The sequence below is a fragment of the Sarcophilus harrisii genome, chromosome 2 (genome assembly GCF_902635505.1).
Source record: "Sarcophilus harrisii chromosome 2, mSarHar1.11, whole genome shotgun sequence".
Classification (NCBI taxonomy): domain Eukaryota; kingdom Metazoa; phylum Chordata; class Mammalia; order Dasyuromorphia; family Dasyuridae; genus Sarcophilus; species Sarcophilus harrisii.
This window is the reverse complement of record NC_045427.1, coordinates 427,554,703-427,579,424: the sequence shown is the minus strand read 5'-3', so window position 1 is coordinate 427,579,424 and position 24,722 is coordinate 427,554,703. Positions and strand designations below refer to the sequence as shown.

The following is a 24,722-nucleotide window of genomic DNA, read 5'->3' as shown; positions in this document are numbered from 1 at the left end:
AGAAGAGGAGCTCAAAGGAGCACATCACACTTCAACCCAGATGCCTTTTGTTCTGTAATTAAGTATAAGACCTGGAAGCTGGAGACTCCAGGGAGGGGCTCCCTTCTCTCCAAACAGAAAGGAACATGGAGTCCCTCCCAGTCAGGGAGCAGGTTTGTCCTGGCCTCCTGGCTCTGTGGGAACTGGAACCAGACCTGTGGAACCCAACAAGCATGACGCTGATTAGAAAGAAAGAGTGTTTTCCTGAAGTCTGTGTTCTCTAGCACTTGGAAGAGCTTCAGGGCACATAAGGTATATGGGTCATTTGCTAGTTCCAAAAGTGTCAGAACATGTCTGTTTACAGATTTACTTAATGAGTGCTTGTTGTTGTTTTTTCCTCCGAACACTGGTGCAGTGATCAGGTGAGAGTCTCTTGGAGGGGGTGGAGAGAGAGATGTCTCTAGATGTCATCCATCTCTTTTCATCTCTCATCATATTTGGGTAAATTGCTGAAGGAGTGTCCTGCCTACAAAAGCACTTTGGGAGAAATAGACCCATAGGATCATAGATTAAGAGGAAAGGAACCTTTGAAATCATCCAGTCAAAGATTTCTTAATCTGGCATCCACAGCTCTCCTGGGTAGATGTTGAGAAGTAAGTGAATTTGAGTGGATGGAGGTGGGGGGAGAAGATTACATTTCTATATAATTTATTTTTCTGTCTAACACTATGTGGGCAGCTAAGTGACATACTGGAGTTCAAATCCAGCCTGTGTGACTCTGAGCAAGTTATTTAAGCCTATTTGCCTTAATTTCCTCATCTGTAAAATGAGCTGGAGAAGGAAATGGCAAATCATTCCACTCTCTTTGCCAAGAAAATCCTCATCCATGTTTGAAAAAAATTGGATGACTGAAACATATGAACAGTAACAATAATCTTATGTATTTTATTTTATGCACTTAAAAACATTTAAGAGTTGGTTCATAGACTTTTACGGACTGACAAAGAAGTTCATGTTACAAAAAAGATCATCATCCTCTCATTGGTCTGATCCCTTTATTTTATTGACAAAGACTTTAAGACCTAGAAAAGCTAAGTCTCACAGGTAGTGATTGACAGAATCAGGATGCAAACTCAAACCTGTTGCCTCCAAATCCAACCCTTTCTGCTAGACACAAGGCCTTCAACATGAGTAGAACAGGAATGAGTTTTAAAGACAAAATAAACCATGGTGACCTTTCCTTACGAAGGCCAATAGTTCTCCTCTGCCTCTAAATAAATGGGCAGCTCTTTATAGCTCTCCCAAGTTACCTGACATGTGCATAGGCTCTCACACTGATTTCTTCCAAAAATATTGAAGGGGACCCATGGTAAAATGTAAAGGGTGATAGATTTTAAGGCAGAGGATCTGAGTTAAAAGATCTTTACTGCCTGTGTAACATTGGACAAGTCAACAATAACAATAGTGTTTATCTAGCATTTTAAAGTTTTGGCTAATTTTCTCTCCTTTTACTTATCTGGCATATCCTTCTCGTTCTCCTTTGCTGGATCTTCATCTAGATCATGCTAATTGACCAAAAGCATCCATTTGTCAAGGGATCCCTGGCCCTCTTCTCTTTTTTCTCTTTTTTCTCCAGACCATTTCTCCTGTGATCTCATCAGTTCCCATGGATTCAAAGATCATTTCTATGTAAAGAGAGACAGACAGACAGACAGAAAGAGACAGAGAGGATACAAATTTCTGGTAGTCTCAGAGGTTCAAATTACAGTCTTGATCCTTACTACCTATGTAATCTTGGAGATATGGTAGATAGATAGATACATAGATAGATACATAGATGGATACATAGATAGATACATAAAGACAGCTATAGATATATATGCACATTTTACATATATATACAGATATATATGTACACACATATGCTTAAACACATTTATCTATATATTGTTTGTACATAGCTCTTTACATAGTGTCTCCCCCATTAATTTGTGAGTTCTATGTTTTCTTCCTTTATATCCCCAGTGCTTAACACAATTTCTGGTGCACAGAAGCTGCTTAATTAATGCTAGTTGACTTAATTTAAAGTTTTCAACTTTATTATGGACAAGACAATAATAATAATTAATGCTTACATAATACAGCTCCTTTGAGTATCATAACATACTTTTAAAATAGGTTCTACAGGCATTATAATCCCCATTTTACAGATGAAGAAACTAAGGTTCAGCATGTTCCCTCCCCCCACTTCCTCAATTTGCTTATTTGGAATATGAGGAATTTGAAGTCAATAATTTCTAAGCTTTCTTTCATTTCTAGATCTTGTGAACCTGCAAGAAACTGGACACTGAAGCCCATCTGGTATACTCTACTATCCCATAGGTTCACACATACTCCTCTCCCAATTTTAAACAAATTACACCTGATTAATAGTTGGGTCATTCACTTGGACTTCTAAACTTCCCTGAACAATATTCTATTCATAGAAAGGTCTTTTTTATTATTTGTAAAAAAAAAAAAAAAAAACTTCAAAACCTGAGGTTAAATCTTCCTGCTTTCCTCCTGACAAAGGAACCAATATGTTTCTAAAAGCTACCTTTAGTTATGGACAGAGAGGAGAAAGATTTTGCAACAGGGAATATATGATATCATTGAATCTGGAGAAAACTATTGGTGGGAAATAGCCTCTCACTTCTACATCACTGGAAATCAGACCAGTCTGAAGGCTATTTATATTTACAACCCAGCTGATTGGGATTTTCTGAGCCAAGAAATTCAAATGAGAAATCTGGTGGGAGCAAAGGAATTGATAGTAATATAAAGAGAAGAGAAATCAGGGAGAGTGGGATTGTGGGGAAAGAACTGAAAAAAGAAAGAACCTGTTCCTGCCATTATCTACAAAGCTTCTGGAGAAAGATTGGTGATGTCTGCCAGATAAATAACCTCCCTGTCCAAGGTGGGACTGAGGTTCAATGACCACAAGTATCAAATACCTCCTGGTTTACATCCCTCTAGTTGAAGGAGGATACAGAGGAGAAAGGATGCCAGCTTTGATGGAGCTACTAATAGAAACAAGAAATTTGTAAAGTGGTATGGTATAGGAACATTGCTCCCAGTTACCAAACTCAAAGCTTTGAGTCATCACTGAGTTCTTTTTTATCTTCTGTATCCAATCAGTGACCCAGTTCTGTTGATTCACCCTTCTGTAGATTCTTGCACCAATTCCTTTCTCTCCATTCCCACTGCTGCTACCCACATCTAGGCCTTCTCTTTAACTGCATAAAAAGTTACCTCTTTCCATCAATCACTCATCAAGGACCAGGGCACAGATAATAAATGCTTCTTGACTGATTGATTGGTTGAGTAAATACTTACTGTATGTACTGTATCAAACACTGGGAAAGATATAAAATTTAAAAAAGATATAGTCCCTGTCCTTATACAGTAGAGTCCAATTGGTGATTAGACACCATTACAGATAATTCCAATACATAGAGAAAGTTGTACATTGGTCGCAAATAACTTGGGACAAAAATAATTAACTTTTGATTTGCTAAATTTTCCATTTTATATCTTTAAAAAATTATAACATAGAATATATCCCCTTATTACTGCAGTTACTTGTGATACTTTATTTGGCATTTAGTTCACAAAATTTTGACACACATTTTTCATCTTGAAGCAACACTTTTATCACATCAGATATTAATTATATCTTTGATCATTGGTCCCATTTTTTCAAATCTATGCTTATAGATATGTCTATCTATTATAGCACATAATTTTTCAAAAGTGTTTAAAGCAGGATAGTTCCCATACCACTGAAATATATTTTATTTCCGTTTTTAAGTCATCATGACATATCATAATAGCAAAGTATCCCATCTCCAGCTTAAAATTTCTATAATTCCAGAACAATTCTATTTCTTGGTATATCAACAAATGTATCAGAGTTCATCATCCCTTTAATGAGACAATACTTCCAGACCTGTTAGAAGTAAAAAATGCCCCAAGCAGTTTTTGGATCATTACTTCAGAATAGCATGCAGATGTCCAAGTCTTAACAGGTTCATGTGGCCTTCTAACTGCTTTTGATATGCTTCTTGAATGCAGAAGTAGGTTTCAACATAAAATTCACCTTTTTCTAAACTTCACTTTTCTAGTAGTGAAGCATCACTTTGTCCATAACAAGTATTTTTTTTTGTTCTTAGCAATGATTAGCAGCTCTTGTTTTGTATGGTTTGTTTTTGTTTTTACTGATCTTCTTGCTGTTCTTCCATCTCCCCATCTGCCTGGTCTTTCTAAAGGTTTTTGCATTTTTCTGAAGAATAATTAAACTTTTTTTTAGCAATTATTTTCAGTTCTTGATTGTATTTTTTGAGTGCACTTTCCTTTGAACTTTGGTGCAATCGGTGATCCAGTTCCATCGTGGACTTGAATGATTCTTGAAATGCTGATATCACCACACTAACAGCCTCTGAAATAATTGTCTCTAACAGTGACTGTGATATGTTCTTTAAGAGCCATAACTTCTCTTGGAGTAATGTCCATTCTTAAAAACTGCAAAATTATAAACAAAAGAGAGCATTGAAACTAGTGTGTGTGGCATGAAGTCCAGCACAAAACTGACAGAAAACTAGCTAAAGATGGAAAAAACAACACAATCTAGTTTCATTTATTTCAAGTCAAATGTTCCAGTCAGTCTAATGTCAATAAAAGCATACACACAAGGCCATTATTATCTCAAAGTGAAACAAACCTGTCCCAAATAATTAATGGACTATTATAAAATGTCATTATTCCTTTCACAGAGAGATGGTAAACTATAGGCAGAGTATGACATATTACCTTAGTCACAGTCTTAGATTTTGAAGGTTTTACTCACCTGTTAGATTGCATTATGAAGGAGGGTATTATTGGAAGAGAGATTATTGGGGAGTGAAAAACAAAATGCATCAATTTAATTTTCAAAAAAGAAATGTGTTGTGTGAAATCTGAAGATAAAGGTTATTACCAACATAAAGAATTAAATAGGACTTCCTGGAAGCAGTGACATTTGACTTGTGCTTTAAAAAATATACAGGAATTCAACAAGCAAAGAAAGAATAGAGGATATTCAAGGCATGAGTAGAAGTCATTATCCTGGACCTGCTGTCTTGCTAGATGTTGTGGCCATTCTTTTTAATACGAAACTGATAAGACCCTTAATTCAAAAATAAAATGCCCATTTGCATGCAGCTATTTTGCATAACTATTCATAGCAGATTCAAGAGCCTCTAAGTCCAAAGTACTTAAAATATATATTAATAATTAGTGCAAGCTGCAGCAATTTTGTTCCAAGCTTCCATGTGAGAGAGGGCACATAGAGCAGATCTTTACCTCAATCACTGTGTGTATCTGTGTGAGTGTGGGTGGGTGGGTGGGGGTATATGTTTGGGTGTTTGTGCACATGCATGAGGGCATATATTTTTAAGAGTGTGGTCCCACACACATAGGAGACATGTGCCTAATGAGTTCGGACTGACACAGACTACTATGTAGTAGTCTGCTATTTAGCAAAAATAACAGGAAAGAGATAAGCTAGTATTTTAGGGTTCTGATCTTTCTGCTCCCTGAAGCAGTCAGCGGAGCTTAGCTACTCAGAAAACTTCTATAGCCATCGATTATATTTCTTAAAAGCTGACATTTGTGGCTACATATTGTTTGTATTTCCTTAATTATAGCTATCAGTAATTTCTAATTACTGGTCAAGTAAATGACAAGACAAAAATACTTTCAACCCCCCCAAAAAAAAAACTGACTAAAACCATTAGATATTTGAGGATTTTTTAATATAGTGATATCCTAATTCATTATTCTATTCATTCTTTCATTCATTTCACAAGTGTTTATTGAATGATTCTTATATTGAGAAGATGCTAAGGGTGGGGAATTAAGAAATTGATGAAGAAAATGTTAATAATGAAAAATAAACTTAAAAGTGAGTCACGTATACATTTTTGCCTAGAGGGTTGGTAGTTAAACATTTTACCACATGTTAAACATTTAAAACATGACATCCTTGAAAATAATTATCATATACTTTCCCCTTCTCTATCTCCCTCCTATTCCCCCAGAATCCAATCTAAATGCCTTATGTTCATTCAAATAACATAATTTTGACTATCATGGTCCCTTTTCATTAGATTCATTTCTGCTTATCAATTTCTTAAATATTATACAAAATCTTAAAATATTGTACCCAGAAGTGGACATAATTTTTAATATGTGATCAGACTAGGACAGAGAAGAACAGAACTATCGTTTCTTCTGTTCTGGAAATGCAACCTCTCTTAATGCTGTCTAAGATCTCATTAGCCTTTCTGATTGTCATATCACATTACTGACACATACCAAGTTTGTAGCCTATTCAAATCCCTAGAATTTCCCCCACATAAGAACAATTATTTAGCTCTCATGCTATATCCATGCCATTGTCTTTTTGAACAGAGGAGCAGCACTTTATGGTTTTCCCTAATAAGTTTAATCTTATTAGATTGGATGAACAATTCTAGCCTGTTAAAATCTTTATTTGGTAGGCACTAAAGAGCCTCTGAAGATTTCTCAGAGAAAAGTGATGTTTTGGTACTTTGGAAAAACTAGCTTAGAAGTAGTGTTTCAGGATTTCATTGTTGGAGTCTGCAATAACTGACTTCTGTGCCTTTGCTGGTATCTTGTCCTCAAGAAAGAGTTACAGTGATTGTTGTGATAAGGCAAAAGTTACTGGGGGGGAGGGGGGAACAGAGGATGATCCTTGCTGGTGAAGGGAGGAAGAAATCTGGCACAAAAGGCAAGAACTCCCCCAACCCCACCCTCTCTTCTCTCATCTCCAACCTTCAACCCCTCCTCCTCTATCTACCCTTCCAAGATCTTTTTTCAAACATTATCAGGACGTCTTTGATGATCTACTGATATTCTGTAAGCCAAGCTCAAAGAAAAAAATCTATCTAAATCATCAAGAGTTTGACTGACGCATTAATTAATGTTACAATTTAAGAGTGTCATTAGATGAATGTTTTAGAAGCACAGTGTTTCACCCATCAGCAGTCTTTCTGACATTAGAAAAAGATGAAAATTCTTTTTAAAAATATTTAGAACCACTACCCATCAAGAAAAGACACTCTTATTGTTATTATTATTATTATTAAAAATAATTCACACACTGCTATTCATTATTCTTACCAAAGGCATGGGGCTGGCTATTAAAAGTTTTTTCTACTGCGCTTACAGTATACCACAAATATGATATAAAATGTTCTAGGATGCTGATTGTTGTGAAGAATAGGCAAATGTCTTCATACCCATTTGAGTCTGTCATGTCTCATGGAGAGTGTATTTTAAAACTCAAGAAAAAATAAAAATAATTCATAGATTTATGGTGATAGTGTTATCTATTCAACAAAATACCCAACATATTTCCACTAGCAAACATGCTACTGATATATACAATGATGGCAAATTCATTGCCAAAATGATAAGAATCTATTTTGCACATTGAGTTGAAAAAAGTTCTAGTTGTTTATCAGAAGTTCTTTGACAATTGCTAATCCAACCATATCTTTCATAAATAAGAGAACTAGGAGCATATTAATCACTAAACACATGGCCAGTGCTATTCAGCTCTCTACTTTCCTTAGAAACGAAAAATATAACCTACTTCTCTCCATTGTGGAGGAAGCTATTCACTGGAATTAATAAGCTACTTCTCTCAAGGAAAGAGCTCATCTTTAAGGGGTTTTGCTCTTCTCATTAGGGTCATTAAATGATGTCTCCCTGCCAGGAAAGGAATCACACTTTAGAGCTGGTTATCAACCTTTCTCACAAATGATAATATGTTGCTTCTCTTCACCAGGGAAATTACAGCCTGACTTTCTCCACTTGGAAGGGAGATACTCACCAGGTTTAATAACAACTAGAGAAGTAACTCATTAGGACTATTAGCCCTCTTTTCTCTGCCAAAGAGGGAATGATTCACAACAGTTATTAGCCTTAGTGATAAGGACTTTTGCTATTTTCAGTCATGTCCAACTCTTCATAACTCCATTTGAGGTTTTCTTGCCAAGGATATTGGAATGGTTCGCCATTTCCTTTTCTGGTTCATTTTACAGATAAAAAACTGAGGCAAACAGGGTTAAGTAACTTGCCCAGGGTCACAAAGCTAGTAAGTGTCTGAAACCCAATTCAAACTCCAGGGCTAGTGTTCTATCTACTGTGCCACCTAGCTGTCCTAGAGATAAGGACTAATAACCCATTTCTTTCCATTGAGGAGACTTGATGCACACATCTCTCTACCAAAAAGTTAACTTTTCACTAGTTCTAATGAATAGCTTCTTCTCCAATGGAAAGATGTGGATTCTTGGCCCTAGTGAGTTACTCTGTCTTCAATAGAAAGTAGTCAGTTAATAGACCATCTCTCTCCATGATAGGAGTAAAATTGATAGAAGTAAGGTTGATAGAGGCTCAATAGATCAAATAGCCTTCGTAAAAAAAAATTCCTCCCCTGATATCCCAGTAGTCCAACAGTTTCTACTAAGGAGAGTGTTCTCTTAGTCCAGCAAAAAAGAAGAATGATCAAAGGGAAGTTTTCAAAGAATTCACAGAATCATGGATCTATAAAATTAGAAAGATCCTCAGTAACCAATTCATTAATCATTTTGCCTAATCTCTGCCTGAACAAAAATCCTCATTATAACACACCTAGTAATGCATTCGTGCAGTATCTGCTTGGAAATCTCCTAATATTGGCAAGTCTCCACCTCTGCAAAAGCACTTTGGGACAGCTCTAATTGTTTGGACATTTTTCTGGGTTTGGCTTGGTTTTGGTTTTTTCCTGTTATCAAGCTTAAAATGCATTGTAGGTAACTTGCTTCTACCTTCTGAAGTCAAACAGAGCTAAGCAAATCCCTGTTCCAGGTACAAACCCATCCAGTACTTGAAGATAACAGTTATGTGCCCCATGAGTCTTCTCTTTTCTAGACTAAGCACTCTTCTTTCCACTGCTCTTCCTGGGAAATGAACTCAAACCCCTTCATTCACCTGTGATAACTGTCCTGTGGACACTTTCCAGCTGATCAATGTCTTTCTTTAAATATGACGCCCTAAACCTGAGTTCAATTCCAGGAGGCATCTGACCAGGTCTGTATACAAAGTGACAGTCACCTCCTTGTTCCTGGACCCTTTGTCTCTACTAACATAATCAATATTACACTCATTTTTTTATTTCACCATCACATTATTTCTTTATATTGAACTTGCAGTCCATTCATATCCTAGTATCTATTTTACACAAACTACTATCTAAATCATGCTCCCCCCACTATTTATGAAGTTGATTATTTTTAACTGAAGACTTCACATTTAACACTATTAAAGTTTTATGGCATTTAGAATAAAGTTCTAGCCTGAATATTTTTGGATTTTCAGTTTGTCATCCAGTGTTTTACTTGGGATATAACTAGAGCTTATAAAGTATGCTATCTGTGTCTTTATCTACATCATTGAATAAAAATTTCAAATAGTTCAAGGCCAAACCCTGGAGCAAGCCATTGGAGATTTCTTGTCATGTTAACATCTGGACCATTAGTGATTACTCTGAGTCTGGACATTCAAATCTAAATCATCTAATCAGCTACTTTCCATTTTTCTTATAAGACTATTACTAGATACTTTACCAAATTCTTTGCTAAAATACCAGTAAACTATATCGATAATATTCCTCTAATTGATCAACAAAAAGGAAATAAAGTTAATCTGGCATGTCTTGTTCTTAATGACACCTTGTTAACTGTTTGTAATTACACTGTCCTTTTCTAGATCTCCACTGTCGATTTCTTTAATCATCTATTTGAGAATTTCACCAGCAATCAAAGTCAAACTCACTAGCCTATGGTTTAGAACAATATAAAAGTCAAGGCAGCATCTGCCCTTCTCTAATTCCATAGATTCTCTTCTACTTTTCATATTCTTTCAAATATTACTAATGTCTCAATAATCACATCTGACACTTCATACAATAATTGAAATGTAGTTCATATAGATGCATTAATTTCAAGGGTAGTTAGGTAATATTTGGGAAGGGGGGTTGTTTTTATTTTTACAATTTCCTATTTAACTTGAGTACCAACTCCCTTTTAATCATTTTTGTTCTTTCATTTTCCATAATCATTCTCAGATTCAGAGAAAGCAGAATCAAAATATCTAAATTGATATTGATATCTTCCTTCTGTCTGCTCAATCCACCTGAAGTGGCAGTACTATCCATTCTTTGATCCCCTTCTTTCTCCCAGTGTAGCTAAAAAGAATCCTTTTTTGTTATTCTTACTCAGTCAACTTCCGTTTATTAGATATTCCCAGCATAACTTTTACAAGACCATATCCATCATCTGTTAACCAAACCTTACTTCTACTTTGTGCATATTTCCTTTTAAAAACTCATTTGGTTGGTGAGTTTCTTATGTCTCCACATTAGTCTCTTCAAACAATTCCATTTTTCTCCTAATTAAGATTGTTTCTCTTTGTGGCTTCAGAATTTCATTTTTGAAAGTTCCCTAACCTCCTCTCACTCCTTTTTTTTTTTAACCTAATCTGCTTTTATTGAGTAAGACATACGTAGGGGTATGCTGATAAATGTTTAACTGGCTCCCCAACAAATGTATATGTGACACTTTTACATTTAATCTGCTTTATCAAAATTTTCTCCATTACTTTCTTAAACCTAAGCAAATAAACAAAACAATAAATCAAGCCATAACTTATAGCATTTGCTGATTTCTGAGGTGTAAATGCTGACCCTGGAAATTTAACAATCAGCTCTTCTGGGCTCCATCATATTCCTGAGTGTAGCTATGGAGAATGGGAGGAAAGGATCAATTCTAAGTGAGAATTATGAAGTCGAATTTGTCTTGTTGCATTAATACCATTATTTTCTGTTACTTGTTGCTAAAAATTGTCCTGGCACTCTTTCCATCTATCTATTGGCACATATTTGAAAGCACAAACCACTTGGGGATAAAAGGGACACTTGATTATCCCTTACATGTAGCAGTATTAAATGAATACTGGGACTCCAATAAGGTTAGTCTTACTCAAAACTATAATCCCAGAAAAATAACAATCAATTGGCAAATATTTATTAAATGATTACTACAAACTAAACACTACTGGGCATACAAAGACAAAAATAAAATTCCTGCCCTCAAGGAGCTAACATCCTATTAGAAGAGACAACACATACATATATAGATGGAATACAAAACACTCATTAAACAGAGACAAAGTCATCTTTATGGAAAGAAGAGGCCTAGTTAGTGAGGCAGCCAAGAAAGGTTTCATGAAGAATCTGACACATGAATCAGGGTTTAAAGGAACCCAGAGATTCCAAGAGGAGAGAGTACACTCCAGATTCAGGAACAAACCAGTGCAAAGGAGATAGACCTCTCTTTAAATCTCATCTGTACTATTTACTAGTTATATGGCCATAGACTTCACCTTTCCAGTCTGAAGTTTCCTTTCCCTGAGGAAGTTGGACAAGACTTGGGGTCTTTAGCCTTTTTCCGTGTCGCAAATGCCTTTGGCAGTCTGAGGTAAAACTATGAACCTTTTCTCTTAATAATGTTTTTAAACATGTAAAATAAAATGTAGAGGTTTATGATAGAAACTTATGGTTAATAAAAATTATGATTTATTTTTCCCATCCAAATTTGCAGGCATCCTGAAATATGATGAGGGACCCCAAGTTAAATAATCTCTGGTCTAGATGGTCCCTAAGGTTGCGTTCAGTCCTAATAATTTGTATGATTCTGAAGGGAGAATCTCCCTTTTCCAGGGGTGGTGTTTGGTCCCTGGGACTATAACAAATGCAAGTTCAGTCTTTGGATACTGGTGATTCTTCCCTTGAGAAAGTCTAGGGGCTAGCAAAGGATAGATTGGGTGAATAATGGGAAGAAGGGACTTCATCTTTTGGGCCGAGAGTTTACCCAGAAGAAGTAGATCATTTCCCTTGGGTTCTTCTACTTTTCCTTCATCTCTCTCAAAAGCCCCTAACCCACCTGTCACTCGAGCATATATTGCCAGGTTTCTCTCTACACTAAGACCTCCTATGAAGGAGAAAAATATATAATTCCTCCCTGTTACTTTCTGAGCCAAGAAGAATAACTCCTAAATACTTTTGTACACTGGATAAGTTATTTTTAAAAAAAGAAATAATGTCTCTAAATCTGACATTTGTGTTGTTGTTTTTTTTTAATCACAAATCAACAGCTCACTTGTTTTCAGCAATTGCGGTGGTTTGGATACCAGGCTTTTCAGTAAACACACATTCTAAGCATCAAGAAAAGATTTTATTTAGTGTCCTCAAGTCACAATCAACCTTCACTGTGATCCTCCTCTCTGTTTTATTGACACAGGAAGAGCCAGAATGAAAGAGAAACTCAGATGAATGGGAGCTTACACCATCTTTCAGAGGAATTATTTTCTTTATATTCTGTGTTGGTAAATGAGATCCATTTGTAAGCCACTGGGCCCTGTTTGAATCCTTGGTAATTATTGTAAGCACTTTATTTCATAGCTTTTGATAGACATGACTCAAATAGACCTCACCCACATATACACTCCAGGGAAGCACCAGGGCTAAACATTACAGGACCCATTTCACATCTGGATAAATGGAGATATTTCTTCCAATTCACAGAGCTAGGAAGGAATCATATTTAACAGTTAATGATCACAGATTTGAAACCAGAAGGAATCTTAGTGATTAGTGATTATTTTGTCCTTCCTTTTCGTTTTTCTGATGAAAAATTTGGGGCTTAGAGAGTGGATGATTTGCCCATACATGGTAGTAAAACTAATATTTGAACCTGGGTCCTCACGCTTTGCATTTAGGATTGTTGTCCCTGTACTATGCTGGATGAGTATACAACTTCATAGCCTGATCATTGAATGACTCCTCCCTTCCAGAGTTTCCATTCTCAGGTCCTGGAGCCACTATTTCATTTATCATAGCTTTTCTCAGGATCCTGTCCAATCAATGGATGCTCATCTTTGCCAGGAATTCCCTTATACCTCACTTTGTCTATGTCCAAAGTGAAGGGAAAGCCTGTGGGCTCAATTTATACAGCCTTCATCTGACTCCAAAAACACATTCTGATTCCATCAACTCTCACAAGCCTGATATATTTTATAAACATACAACCACATTTAGTTGGCAATGTGTCATTTTCATGAACAAATAAGAGAGGTCAGTGGGGATACTCCCTAGCTTTAGAAAGACTTCCTAGTGACACTTAATGATCCCTCCGTCCCTTCCACCCAGGCCCGCCAAACAAAAGCCAAGATCTGTAGCCCTGAGTGATCTGACTCATGTTAGATATTTCAGTCAGCCAGGAATTAATTCAGCTAAGTCCTTAAAGTATCTCAAAACAAAGTTTATTTTGGTGCAGTAGAGGTTAGTGGTCATCCATTATAACCCTTCATTTATAAAAATCAAGCAAAATAAAGACAACAACAAAGTTTTTACTAGGTGGCTGTGTGCCAGTCCCTGTGCTGGATGCTGGGGATACAAAACCACTAACTTACATTCTAATGGGAGAAATATGTGTGTATGTAAACACATGTATGTGTAATGACATATGAAAGCACACATTGACACATATAAAACACATATTAACATATATTCTAGAAAGTAATCTTGGAGGGGAAGGTACTAATAGCAACTGGAAAGGAAATCAGAGGAACCAGGAAAGGTTAGTGCAGAGAGAGGTGCTAGCCTGATCCAAGAGAAGTTTTGTTTCATTGAAAATTCAAAATAATGACTTTAAGATCAAATTACTTCAATGGATATTTCAATGACTGTGTTTTCCCATGGGTGAAGATACTCCCTCTACCAGCCTAGATTGCAACTCTGTTTTTTATTTGTTTTTTGGGATTTTTTTTGGTAGGGTAGAAGTATAGGAGTTCCGGAGAATTATCCATATGGAATTTCCCTCCAATGATGTACTTACCTGGAACTTTTGTGATTTTTCCAGGATCACATAGCTGAGGAAGGGGGAAGAGAAGGAGGAGAGAGAAAGGGAGAGGGAGGAGGATGGAGATAAATTACGAGAGAGAGAGAGAGAGAGAGAGAGAGAGAGAGAGAGAGAGAGAGAGAGAGAGAGAGAGAGAGGAGAGAGAGAGAGAGAGAGACATATAGATATATATATATATATATATATATATATATATATATATATATATATATGTATGTATATATGAACCCATATACTATACTTCTATATCTAAGACCTGACTTCTACCACTGTGAAACATTAACTACCTCCTCATACCTATCATAATATCATACTTATCATAACAGATTTATTTAGCATTTCAAGTTTAGAAAAATTCTTTCCCTGCCATTTTATCTGACCCTCTCCCAAGATCCCCATGAGTAAAAATTTATGACTGACCTATGATCAATTAAGTGAGTATTAGAAAATCAAATAAATTTAGTGTTAGTGACAAAAGGAAAAGATCACTCTTCTGATGCATATATCAGTGCTTTGGGACATTCTGTCTCTGGTGAGGTACTGATGTAGTATGAGTCAATCTCAATGAATTGATAAATATTTATTAAATACCTTCTGTGTGCCAGCATTGTGCTAAATGCCAGTGATATAAAAAGAGACAAAAAAGAGTCCCTGCTCTCAAGGAGCTTATAATCTAATGGGGGAGATAATATGCAAACAAATATATACATAGTAAACTATATACAGTATCAAAAACAAACAATTTTACAGGAGGGAAGCACTAGAACTGAGAGGATGGGGAAGACTTCCAGAAAAAGAAAAGATTTTATTTGGGACTTAAAGATAGTCAGGAAAGTCAATAGTTGGAAGGGAAAGGGTAAGCTTTCCAGGCATGGGAGCCAGCCAAAGAATAACAAAGGGGGAAAGATAATGAATTCAGTTTGGGAATGTTGAGTTTAAAATGGCTACTGATCAACAAGCTTGAAATGACTGAATGACAAATGGAAATGTAAAATGAGAGGTCAGCAGAGAGACTGGGGAAGGATAAGTGGATTTGAGAATCCTCAGCAAATAGATGGCAACTAATCCACTGGAACTGATGAGATCAAGGGAAGTAATATGGAGAAGAAAGAAGGATCCCAGGATAGAATACTGGTGAATACTTAAGGTTTACAGGTGATCTGGATGGGGATCCAGCAAAAAAGACTTTATGGAGTGGTCAAATTGGTAGGAGCAGGACCAGGAGAGCAAAGTATCCCCAAAACCTAGTGAGAAAGGAATACCAAGGAGGAGAAGGTAATAAACAATGTCAAAGGCTGCAGAGTGGTTATAGAAAATGAGGACTAAAAAAGGTCCTTTGGTCTTGGCAACTAAGAGATCACTAGTAACTTTGGGCAAAATAGTTTTGGTGGGATAATAAGGTCAGAAGTCAAATCGCTAAGAAGAAAGTAGAATTTGAGAAAGTATGGGCCTCTACTGTAGATGACCTTTTTAGGAGTTTAGCCACAATGGGCAGAAAAAATATAAGATAAAAATTTGTAGAGATGGAAGGATCAAGTAAGGTTTTTTTTAGGAAAGGGGTGACAAGAACATGTTTAGAAGTAGTAAGAAATGAACCAATAGAGAAGAGATTAAAAATAAGTGAAAGACAGGAGGTATCAAAGGGGGCAATCTGTTGGAGGAAAGGGGATGGAATAGGATCACTTGAACAAGTAGAGGGATTAGCCTTGGCAAGAAATAAGACCACTTCATCGTGAGACAGGTATGAAGAGAGACACAGAAAGCAGTGATAAGAGATGAGGAAGAGGGCTAAAGAGGGACCTCATGGTAAATGGTCTCAATTTTTTCTGTAAAATATAAAACAAAGTGCTCAGCTGAGAGAGTGGAGGGATGGGAACCATGGGAGGCTTGGGGATGAAAAGCCTGGAAAAATCTCTATAAAAACTGGGATAATGAATTAATAAGGATGGTACAATAGGATTGCCTAGCACAGTGAGGTTATATAACAAATTTGTAGTGACTCCAGTCAGAATGGTTGAATTGGTTTTTCTCTATGTTCATTCAACTGAAAGTAACTGACAATGACAAGAATGTGAGACTGTGTAGAGTTTAAATGGTTCACCAAAGGGTTAAGATGGGAAAAAATTAAAAGAGTAGTTAGCTCAGAGAAATAATTAAGGAGTCAAGTGATTGGAGGAAACAGTATGGACAAAAAATAGGAGTTTGTAAGGGAAAGAAGAGGTAGATGTGAAAAGTCAATCAATAGATTATGATCAAATAAGGTGATTTCAAAATTCTTGAATTTAGAGGTTGTAGCTTTGCAAATCTTTGTGTGCTTCAGAGATAGAACGGAAGATTAGATCATAGTAAACTAATAGGTTGAAGAACTGAGTGGTTAGAGTGTTCCGGAGCCTCTCTAAGTGTGTTGAAGTCCCTTAGACAGGAGTTGGGCAAAAGAAAAAAAAAAGTAAACTACAGCCCCAGGGGTCTGGCTACCAGAATTTTGATTGGATGGTATATATAAACAACATGAACCTCAATAAAAGAGAGATTACCAAGTAATGGAAGGTGGAGGAGAACCTGAAACTGGTAATGGGGATTAAGAAGTGTTCCAACTCCCCAATGAGCTGAAGAAAATGAGTGAAAATGCAACCAGTACTGGGTTCCTTTTTGGTTTCCTCTCCTCTTGGGTTCCTATCTGCTACCAGAAACCCATGATTCAGTCTTTCTCCCTTCCCCCACCTTTCATTCTGGATATGGCTTATGTTAACCACAACTACATCTAACCTTCCTGGCAGAAAATCAGATTTCCTCTGAAGGCAATCTCTGACAGCAGAGTTCAGCCTATCTCACTACAGCTCTGCATGGGAGTCCATTTTAGCATTGTATCATCAGAAGGGCGCCAGGTCTCAGTAATTGTTACTAGATGAGAGGAATGAAAAAGAAAATGTCTAAGTTGAAATTTGGTACTTATGGAACAAGCATTCCAGAAGGCACTATGGAAAGGCTAGGGAGTGTTTGGGAGAAACTTTGAGGTGGAAGGGTGGAGGGGATGAGACTGAAAAACTGGGTGATAGCAGGTATGGAATGGGGTCTGGATGAGGATCTGCAGGAGGTCAGAGTCAGTGACAGGTGAAGGTTATGATCATAATTGAGTGGATGATGTCACTCTTCTTCCCTACAGAGGTTGCAGATAGGACTGAAAGCAAGTGCAATACAAGATAAGAAGCACACAGTCAGATGGTTGGTGGGAACCCTGACTTCTCAAGGCTTCTTCTCTACAAAGGATGGAGATTAGGTAGGTAAACGCTGTAGCTAGAGATGGCAGTTGATCCCAGGGAAACCAATAATGAGGTAGCTGCAGAAGTGATGGACTCCCTGTGCAGAGGGAAGTCTTTCGGAGCAAATGGCTCCTTGAAGACTTTCCTCAGGGGAACATGCTGTAGCCAGCAGGAGAGAGAACAAACACAATGGCTCCTCTTCTCACAAATCTAAGGGGGATTGGAGATTACCATGAATCTAGGACGTTCAGCATCTTTCACAGCCCCTCTATGTTGCATTTTGCAAACACTGATGAAAAACTGGCAGTCCAGGATTTGCATTTCCCCTTGTATCAGCCAAAGGAGCAAGGGGACACATTCTGGAACCTCCTGTGAATGGATATTGTGCTTTTAATGGATAGATTGAGAGAGAAGGAAGGAGTTCATTTAGGAGTTCGATGGCTGAAGCCTAAAAATGTGTTGTTTTGTTTTTACCTTGGAAACCAGCATGTCAAGCATCATGAAACTCAGAGACTAAGGTGCTTTCTAAGATCAATATAGGGTTATCAGTTGTAATAATAAGCAACATATATTGAACATTGCCACTGTACAGGACTCCATTCAAAGCACTAGGGTTAGCTGTATGATTGATCTAGAGTACTGACACCTGGAAATAGCAAACATAGCTACCTTTTATAAGATTTTAGAGGTTTAAGAGGGCATTGAAAAATTATCCTTTGCAACCTCCTCTCTTTATATATGAAGAAATGATAGCCCAAGGTAACACAGTTAAAAGTAACTAAGCCAGGATTTGAACCCTACTCTTCTTTCTCTGAATTCATTGCTCCTGACCCCTATTGTCTTTTGAAATATTCTTTCTTTGCCACTTCCTAACACAAAGCATCCACAGCTAGCTCCTGGGCTTTCTATCAACTCTGAAACAATATAAATATAATAAAAGTATCATTCCTTTTGCACAATATCATGTTGTCAGTATGGCCAGGTATAAGGTGAGGAAGAGAGTCTGGAGCTGAGTAGAGTGAAGGGATGCTTCTTCTGCCTCTACAATTCAATTGCAAACATTAGCAAGATAAATTCTTCAAAACAATGGTGACCCAAACCAAGCATGTCTTGCTTACTTTCATGTATTTAAAATTCTGATTTTATGAATTTGGGATTTTGTAAAAAATAAATAAATAAATAAACAAATCACATGTTTATGTATACATCACAACCCCTACTTGACTATAAGTTCCATGAGGGCATGGGCCATTATCTGATCTAGATTTTGTAAGTCTCTCAAGGATTCTATTTAAGTAGGTGTTTAATAAATGTTAATGGAATTGAATTGACTTCATCTAGAAGTATAAAAGGTACATAATAAAGTAATTCTTCTCATGAGTAGCAAATATCTCAGGTAGAAAAATATTTCCTGAAACTTTGGGGTGCTTCTGAAACATAGACAATCCATCATTCCACTGGATGCCTTTACTCCATCCCGGGATGCCTTTACTAAAGACAGAAGCACTCCTTCAGCACAAATGATATAAGAACATTACTTTCAGCTGTGTTGGCCAGTCACTGGATAACAAAGGATCCTTCAAAAGATTAAAAACTTCAATTAAAGGTCTTGGCTAATTGACAAAAAAAAATGTTGGAAGAATGGGGATAATATCATAATGAGCAGGTTTCACTCTGTAGATAGGTCTACACAGTCATAATTACTCAGGTAATTCAGATAAAAAGTCCTGCTAATTAAGGGAAGCATATTTAATTACAATAATTGAGGGAAACCTGATGATTATGGAAAGTTACTTTTTTGGTGGCTCAAAGTATCCAGATACTTGCCCCAGCTTCTCTTCCATTCTGTACCATGTGGATGTGGCCTTTGGTAACCACAATGACATCTGACCTTCCTGGCAGAAAATCAAATTTCTTCTGAAGAGGTTTCTGGCAGCAGAGAACGCCCTATCTGTCCACGGTTCCACATTGGAGTGCATTTTAGTGCTAATCTCTCTGACACCTTCTTCTCCAAAAGCTATCAGCTCTCTTTTTCTCAAGAAATAAAGGTCACCAATTCAGACCAATGCCCCAAAATTGATTCAAATCTGAAATAAGATTTGCACGATTAAAAAAATTAGGCTCAAGCTCTAAAACAATCCTAGTATTTTTTCTGGTCCTAGCTGTAGAATAGAAGAAATAATTTTTAAACTCATTTCTATAACCTTTGAAGCTTATGGATCTATGAAGCAGTACTTGATTATGAATTTTGTTTAACAGAGAAAGTAAGTTTGAGTCAGTAAGCCTATAGGAGAGCCTAAGTATTAGCACTCTATATTAATGCTTCTTAAATATTTTCCACTCATGACCCCTTTTCTCACCCAAGAAATTTTTATGTGATCCCATATATTATAGGTTTATAAAATAGGTCTACAAGTCAATAATTTACTGATAATGAATCAAAATTTTATGATCCCCACATTCAATTATGAGACCCCATATGTGGCTGCAAACCAAAGTTTAAGGAGCTGGGCTCTTTATTGTCACCTGAGAAATACTGGAGAAGGATGAAAGTAAAGGAAAAGACTGTGCTGGGGGTTTTTGGAATTAGAAAAGAATCTGAGAGCAGAGCTGTGACTAGGTTTTGGTAAATGAAGTTTTGTTCTAGGGTACCAAATTTAGGAAATACTTTTTAAAAAGCCATACATTGAAATAAACAAGAGAGCTTCCTAGTCATTAGCAAGAAAAACTAGGAAGCCACCAAATAGCCTATGTCTTCCCCTTCTACCCACCCCATGCTGGAAGCTATAGCCCCAATAAATTCCTCCACTGCACCAGCCTGATCCTATGGTGTATCCTAGTGTGCAAAATCTCCCCAACAGAAGTCTCTCCATCTCCTAAGGGCTTGAAACTACACCTCTTAACTCAAAATTGCAATAGGTAACAAATCTTCAAGCAACAAAGCATCATCCCCCAGACTTCTTTTTAGAAGCTATATTGATAAGTTCAGAATTGACACAAAAGTTTATCTTCAGCTGACCAAACTACAGGATAACACCCAAATCACATGGAAACTTCACTTCCACTTTCTGAGGACCCAGTTTTGACTGACTCAGAGGCTGCTCCCAAGAAGCCCAAACTACACAGGCTCAGCCAAATAGTAGGTGATCCACATTCTGTAGGAGAGTAATGTTTTATAATAAGATGGATCAAAGGAACTTCCAAATGGACCAATCTAGAATCAAGTGCTTTTTAAAATATATATATATAAGATAATATTAAGCATAGGGATTGGTAGAATGCCCTTTCAATCAGGAGCTACATTCGTAGATCCATCAGTCATTCTTGAAAACTTTGCATGTCTCTTCTCTGAATAGAAAGACCTAATCTAACCAGTCTACCTGAAGGACATTTTATTTAATACTATTTAGTATCTTTCCAGCTTCCTTCCTGGAGTCCTTCACATTGCTTACACCAGCAGCAAAACTTAGACATTTCATACACACACACACACACACACACACACACACACATTACAGAGTTCAGTTTGTTTTTTTTTTCAGTGTAGTTCAGAATCTTCAAACCAATAAAGTGTGACATGTGGTTAACTTTCATGTAGCATGATACTTAGAAAAGAGATGGAATAAGGGAACTTAATTCTTTTTGACTAATGATTCCAGTCCAACTTCTTATTCTGTTTATGCCTATTTTCCAGTTTGAAAAGAGTTGCAAATCACTTCAAGAGGATATCACAGCCAATTGTCTCTCTATCTGTAGTGTCAAGGAAATAATAGTGTGCTTATCACCCTACTGTCCATATTCTTTGACTTCATCAAAGTCTTCCTGGTGTAGGCTCTCTCCACGTTTCTGAGTTTTTATAGTCCCAAAGCCAGGTCACAACATGTCTCCAAGCTAGGCACTTCTAAGACACCTTCTTCCTGCTGCCTAGGGCATTTGTCCTGAAATACACTCCCTCCTCACCTCTGCTTGTTAAAATTCTTCTTTTCCTTCAAAGTTGTAGCGCCACCTCTTCCATGAAGTCTTCCCTGATTCCCCACCCATCATTCCCAACTACATATGGCCTTAGATATAAGGGTTCTTCCTCCCTCATATTTTTCTACAACCATTTTTTCTCACATATTTCTTTAGTAGCTTCTACTTTATGAATCAAGATAGTGTCCAGATATATACCCCTCTCCACTCCAGACTCCAAGCTCCTTATGTGAAAATGTTATGTTTTTTGTTCTTTTTGTATTGCCCAGCATCCAACATTGGTGGAGTGAGGGAGAGAGCACTACACCTGACATCAGGATGATCTGGATTCAAATATGGCCTCAAACACTTCCTAGCCATGTAATTTTAGGGTTGCTGTGAGGACAAAATGAGATCATATTTTTAAAGAACTTTGCAAACCTCTAAGTGCTGAAAAATGCTATCTATTATAAATTATGTAGTCTCATATACAATAGATATTTAATAAATATTATTGCATGGATGGATAAATAAATGGATGCATGGAAAAGAATGAATAGATGGAAGATGGATGGATAGGTGAATGAATGGGTGGATGAATTTCAATTGTTAATTACATTGACTTTATCGAGAAAATTGGTGAGAAAAATGAGCTTTTTAGGATTAGGGTTAGTAGTAAAGTGACTTGCCCAATGTCAGAGCTATCACTTCAATCCCTCAATCAAAGTTCTATGCTATTTCCACTACACTAAAGGTTGACTAAACCAGAAGTACATTGAGTCAGGGATAAAAACGAATTATTTTTTAATATTAAGTTCTTTTCACTATGTTCTAATATGTCATTTTGTCCCTGACTGAAAAACCCTTCTTCCATCAGCTGTCATATTCCACAATGAGGTGTGAAACTTCAATTCTTACCAGCAACCCTAGGCCACTCATCTTAAGCTAGAAAGATTATCTGAGAAGGGTGGGGTGGCACATCTTGGGCTGGCAGAGCTGTGATTTTAATTCTGGAAGAAGCCAAAAAGAACCAACTTGTTCTATCTAGAGCATAATAGGTTTTTCTTAGAATTTCTTTCCCTTTATGGTTTCCTTCTTTGTCCAGCCTAATCCATGGAAAGTGAAGACAACAAAGCTTTGTGACACTTGGGCTTCTCTGATCCCAGCTTTGCTTATTGGAAGTGTTTTAAAATGAGGAGAAAAATTCAGGTAAGATGCCAGGTTTTTCTTCAGGTCTGATCTGCAGGTCTATTGGGGGTGAGAAAAATCCCACAGAAGAATTCTGGAGCTTTTCTTTTATTCCTCAAAAAAAGTATATGCCAAGAGCTCTGAAAAATAAGTTACCAGATAGTATTCTATCCTCTACATAATTCAAACTACATTGCTCACCCAGGACCTAGAGAATTGTAACTTCCTTCAATTCAATTTAACAAACATTTGTCTTCAGATTTATCCAGGACAGAGCATAATTCTCTGAAGATATAGGCAGTCAATAAATAAAAAATCAATCCCTACTCCATTTGGACTAATAATCTAATGGAGGGAATAAATGCAATCAATTCATAAGAATTTAAGTACCTACCATGTGCCACACACTATGCTGAGCTCTGGGGATATGGGAAAAAAGGGTTAAATAATTTCTACTACTAAGGACCTTACATTCTAATGGAGAAGCTGACAAACATATATATATATATATAAGTACACACACAGTAAACATAAAGTGAATAAATTAAAATATATTTAAAATTGTTAAATGCAAGGTAGGTTGGGAAGGAGGTCACTAGTAACTGGGGCCATGGGAAAAGACTTCATGCAGTGGATAAGTCCCTCTCTTCCTTTAAAAATAAACTGATAAAGGAAGAGAGGGACTCTATGAGGTGGAGGTAAAACAGGCATGTGGAATGCTTATTTCAAAAGCACAGAGAAGGAAAATGTTGTGTCATAAGTGGTACAGAAAGAAAACTAGTTGCTATAATATGACAAGAAATAAAAGATATTAACTGCCTAAGAAATTTACAAAGTGCTATTTAACCTCCCATGGAAGGAGACATCATTTGGGGATTAGGAAAGTCTTAGAAGAAGAGATGGCTTTTGAGCTGTCTTGAAGGATAACTAATAATATAACAACAATAATAATACTTATATCATGTTTTCTATGTACCAGGTTCTATGCTAAGTGCTTTTAAATTATCTCATTTGATCTTCACAACAACCCTGAGAATTAGGTGATTTTTATTGCCATCTTACAGATGAGGAAATTGAGGCAAACAGAGGTTAAGTTACTACCCCAGGATCACACAATTAATAAGCATCTGAGGTCACATCCAAACTCAGGTCTTCCTGATTGCAGTCCTCAAACTCTACCCGCTGCCCCGCCCAGGGACTCTAGAATATCATAAGTGAACATGAGTATGGGAATTGGGAGGGTGCATTCCAGGCAGAGGGGACAGTATACACAGGAGATTCAGAGAGGAGGAGGAGATGAATAGGGGACTAGCTAATAAGTCCAATGTAGAGGTATGCAAATGCAAAGGTATGATGAACCAGATTGTAAGGATTCTTAAATACCAGGCTAAGGAATCTGGACTCATTTCAATGGGCTGTAATGGAATTTCAAGCTAATCTGTATCTAGAATAGAGCCATGCATATAGAATAATCTGGTAACATATGCAGAATGGATTGAAGGAAGAAAGATTAGTGGGAGGAGGACTGGTTAGGAGACTATTGCCATAGGACAGGTGTCATTCAATTGTGTCTGATTCTTTGTGACCCAATCTGGGGTTTTCTTGGCAGAGATACTGAGGTGTTTTGCCATTTCTTTCTCAAGCTCATTTTACAGATGAGGAAACTGAGGCAAACTGAGTGCAATGACTTGCCAGGGTCCCACAGCTAGGAAGTGTCTGAGGCCAGATTTGAATTTAAGAAGATGAATCTTTCTGACTCCAGACTCAGCTCTCTGTGCACTATAGCACATCATAGCTGCCAATGGGACAGGTAGGTAGCTACAAGGACTTGGGGAAAGCTAGTGACTGAAAATGAGAAGAAAGAAGCAGACATGAGAGATATTGAGGAAGAAGAAAAGAGAAGACATAATGTACTCCTAAGGGAATCAACAGAAAGCATTCAATTCAGGGACTCATTTTTCCAATTTGTTTTGTCCAAATCTGACTTCAGCTACTTATTAACTGTGTGACCCTGGGCAAACCATATAAGCCCAATTGCTTCTTCCTCCCTTCCTTCCCCTTCCCCCACCAAAAAAAAAACTTAATTTCTAGGTAGGAAAGGTATCCCAGGTCTGCTCATGTAATTGGAGTTGGCTAAAAAGGTTACCTGGTATGTTGGGAGGTGGTTTGGTATAACTAGATGTAGACTCAGAAAATTGACTGAATCCTACCTCTGCAACTTGTTATCTCTGCCACTTAACCTCCTTTGGCTTCAGTTTTCTCATCTGTAAAAAAAAAAATG

The 24,722-nt window shown here is 37.0% G+C and overlaps 1 protein-coding gene across 1 annotated transcript in view; it reads right to left on the bottom strand.

Moving 5' to 3' along the window:
* Window positions 1-4,144: 4,144 nt before the first annotated feature.
* The window catches only part of MAFB (MAF bZIP transcription factor B), a 35,203-nt gene continuing 14,625 nt past the window's right edge, over window positions 4,145-24,722 (bottom strand). Inside the window, exons 2-3 of the mRNA XM_031954021.1 lie at window positions 24,652-24,705; window positions 4,145-4,539 (exon numbers count right to left, since the gene is read on the bottom strand). Of these exons, the coding sequence (XP_031809881.1) occupies window positions 24,702-24,705 (4 nt within the window). The 3' untranslated portion in view covers window positions 4,145-4,539; window positions 24,652-24,701. The remainder of the gene's footprint in view (window positions 4,540-24,651; window positions 24,706-24,722) is intronic.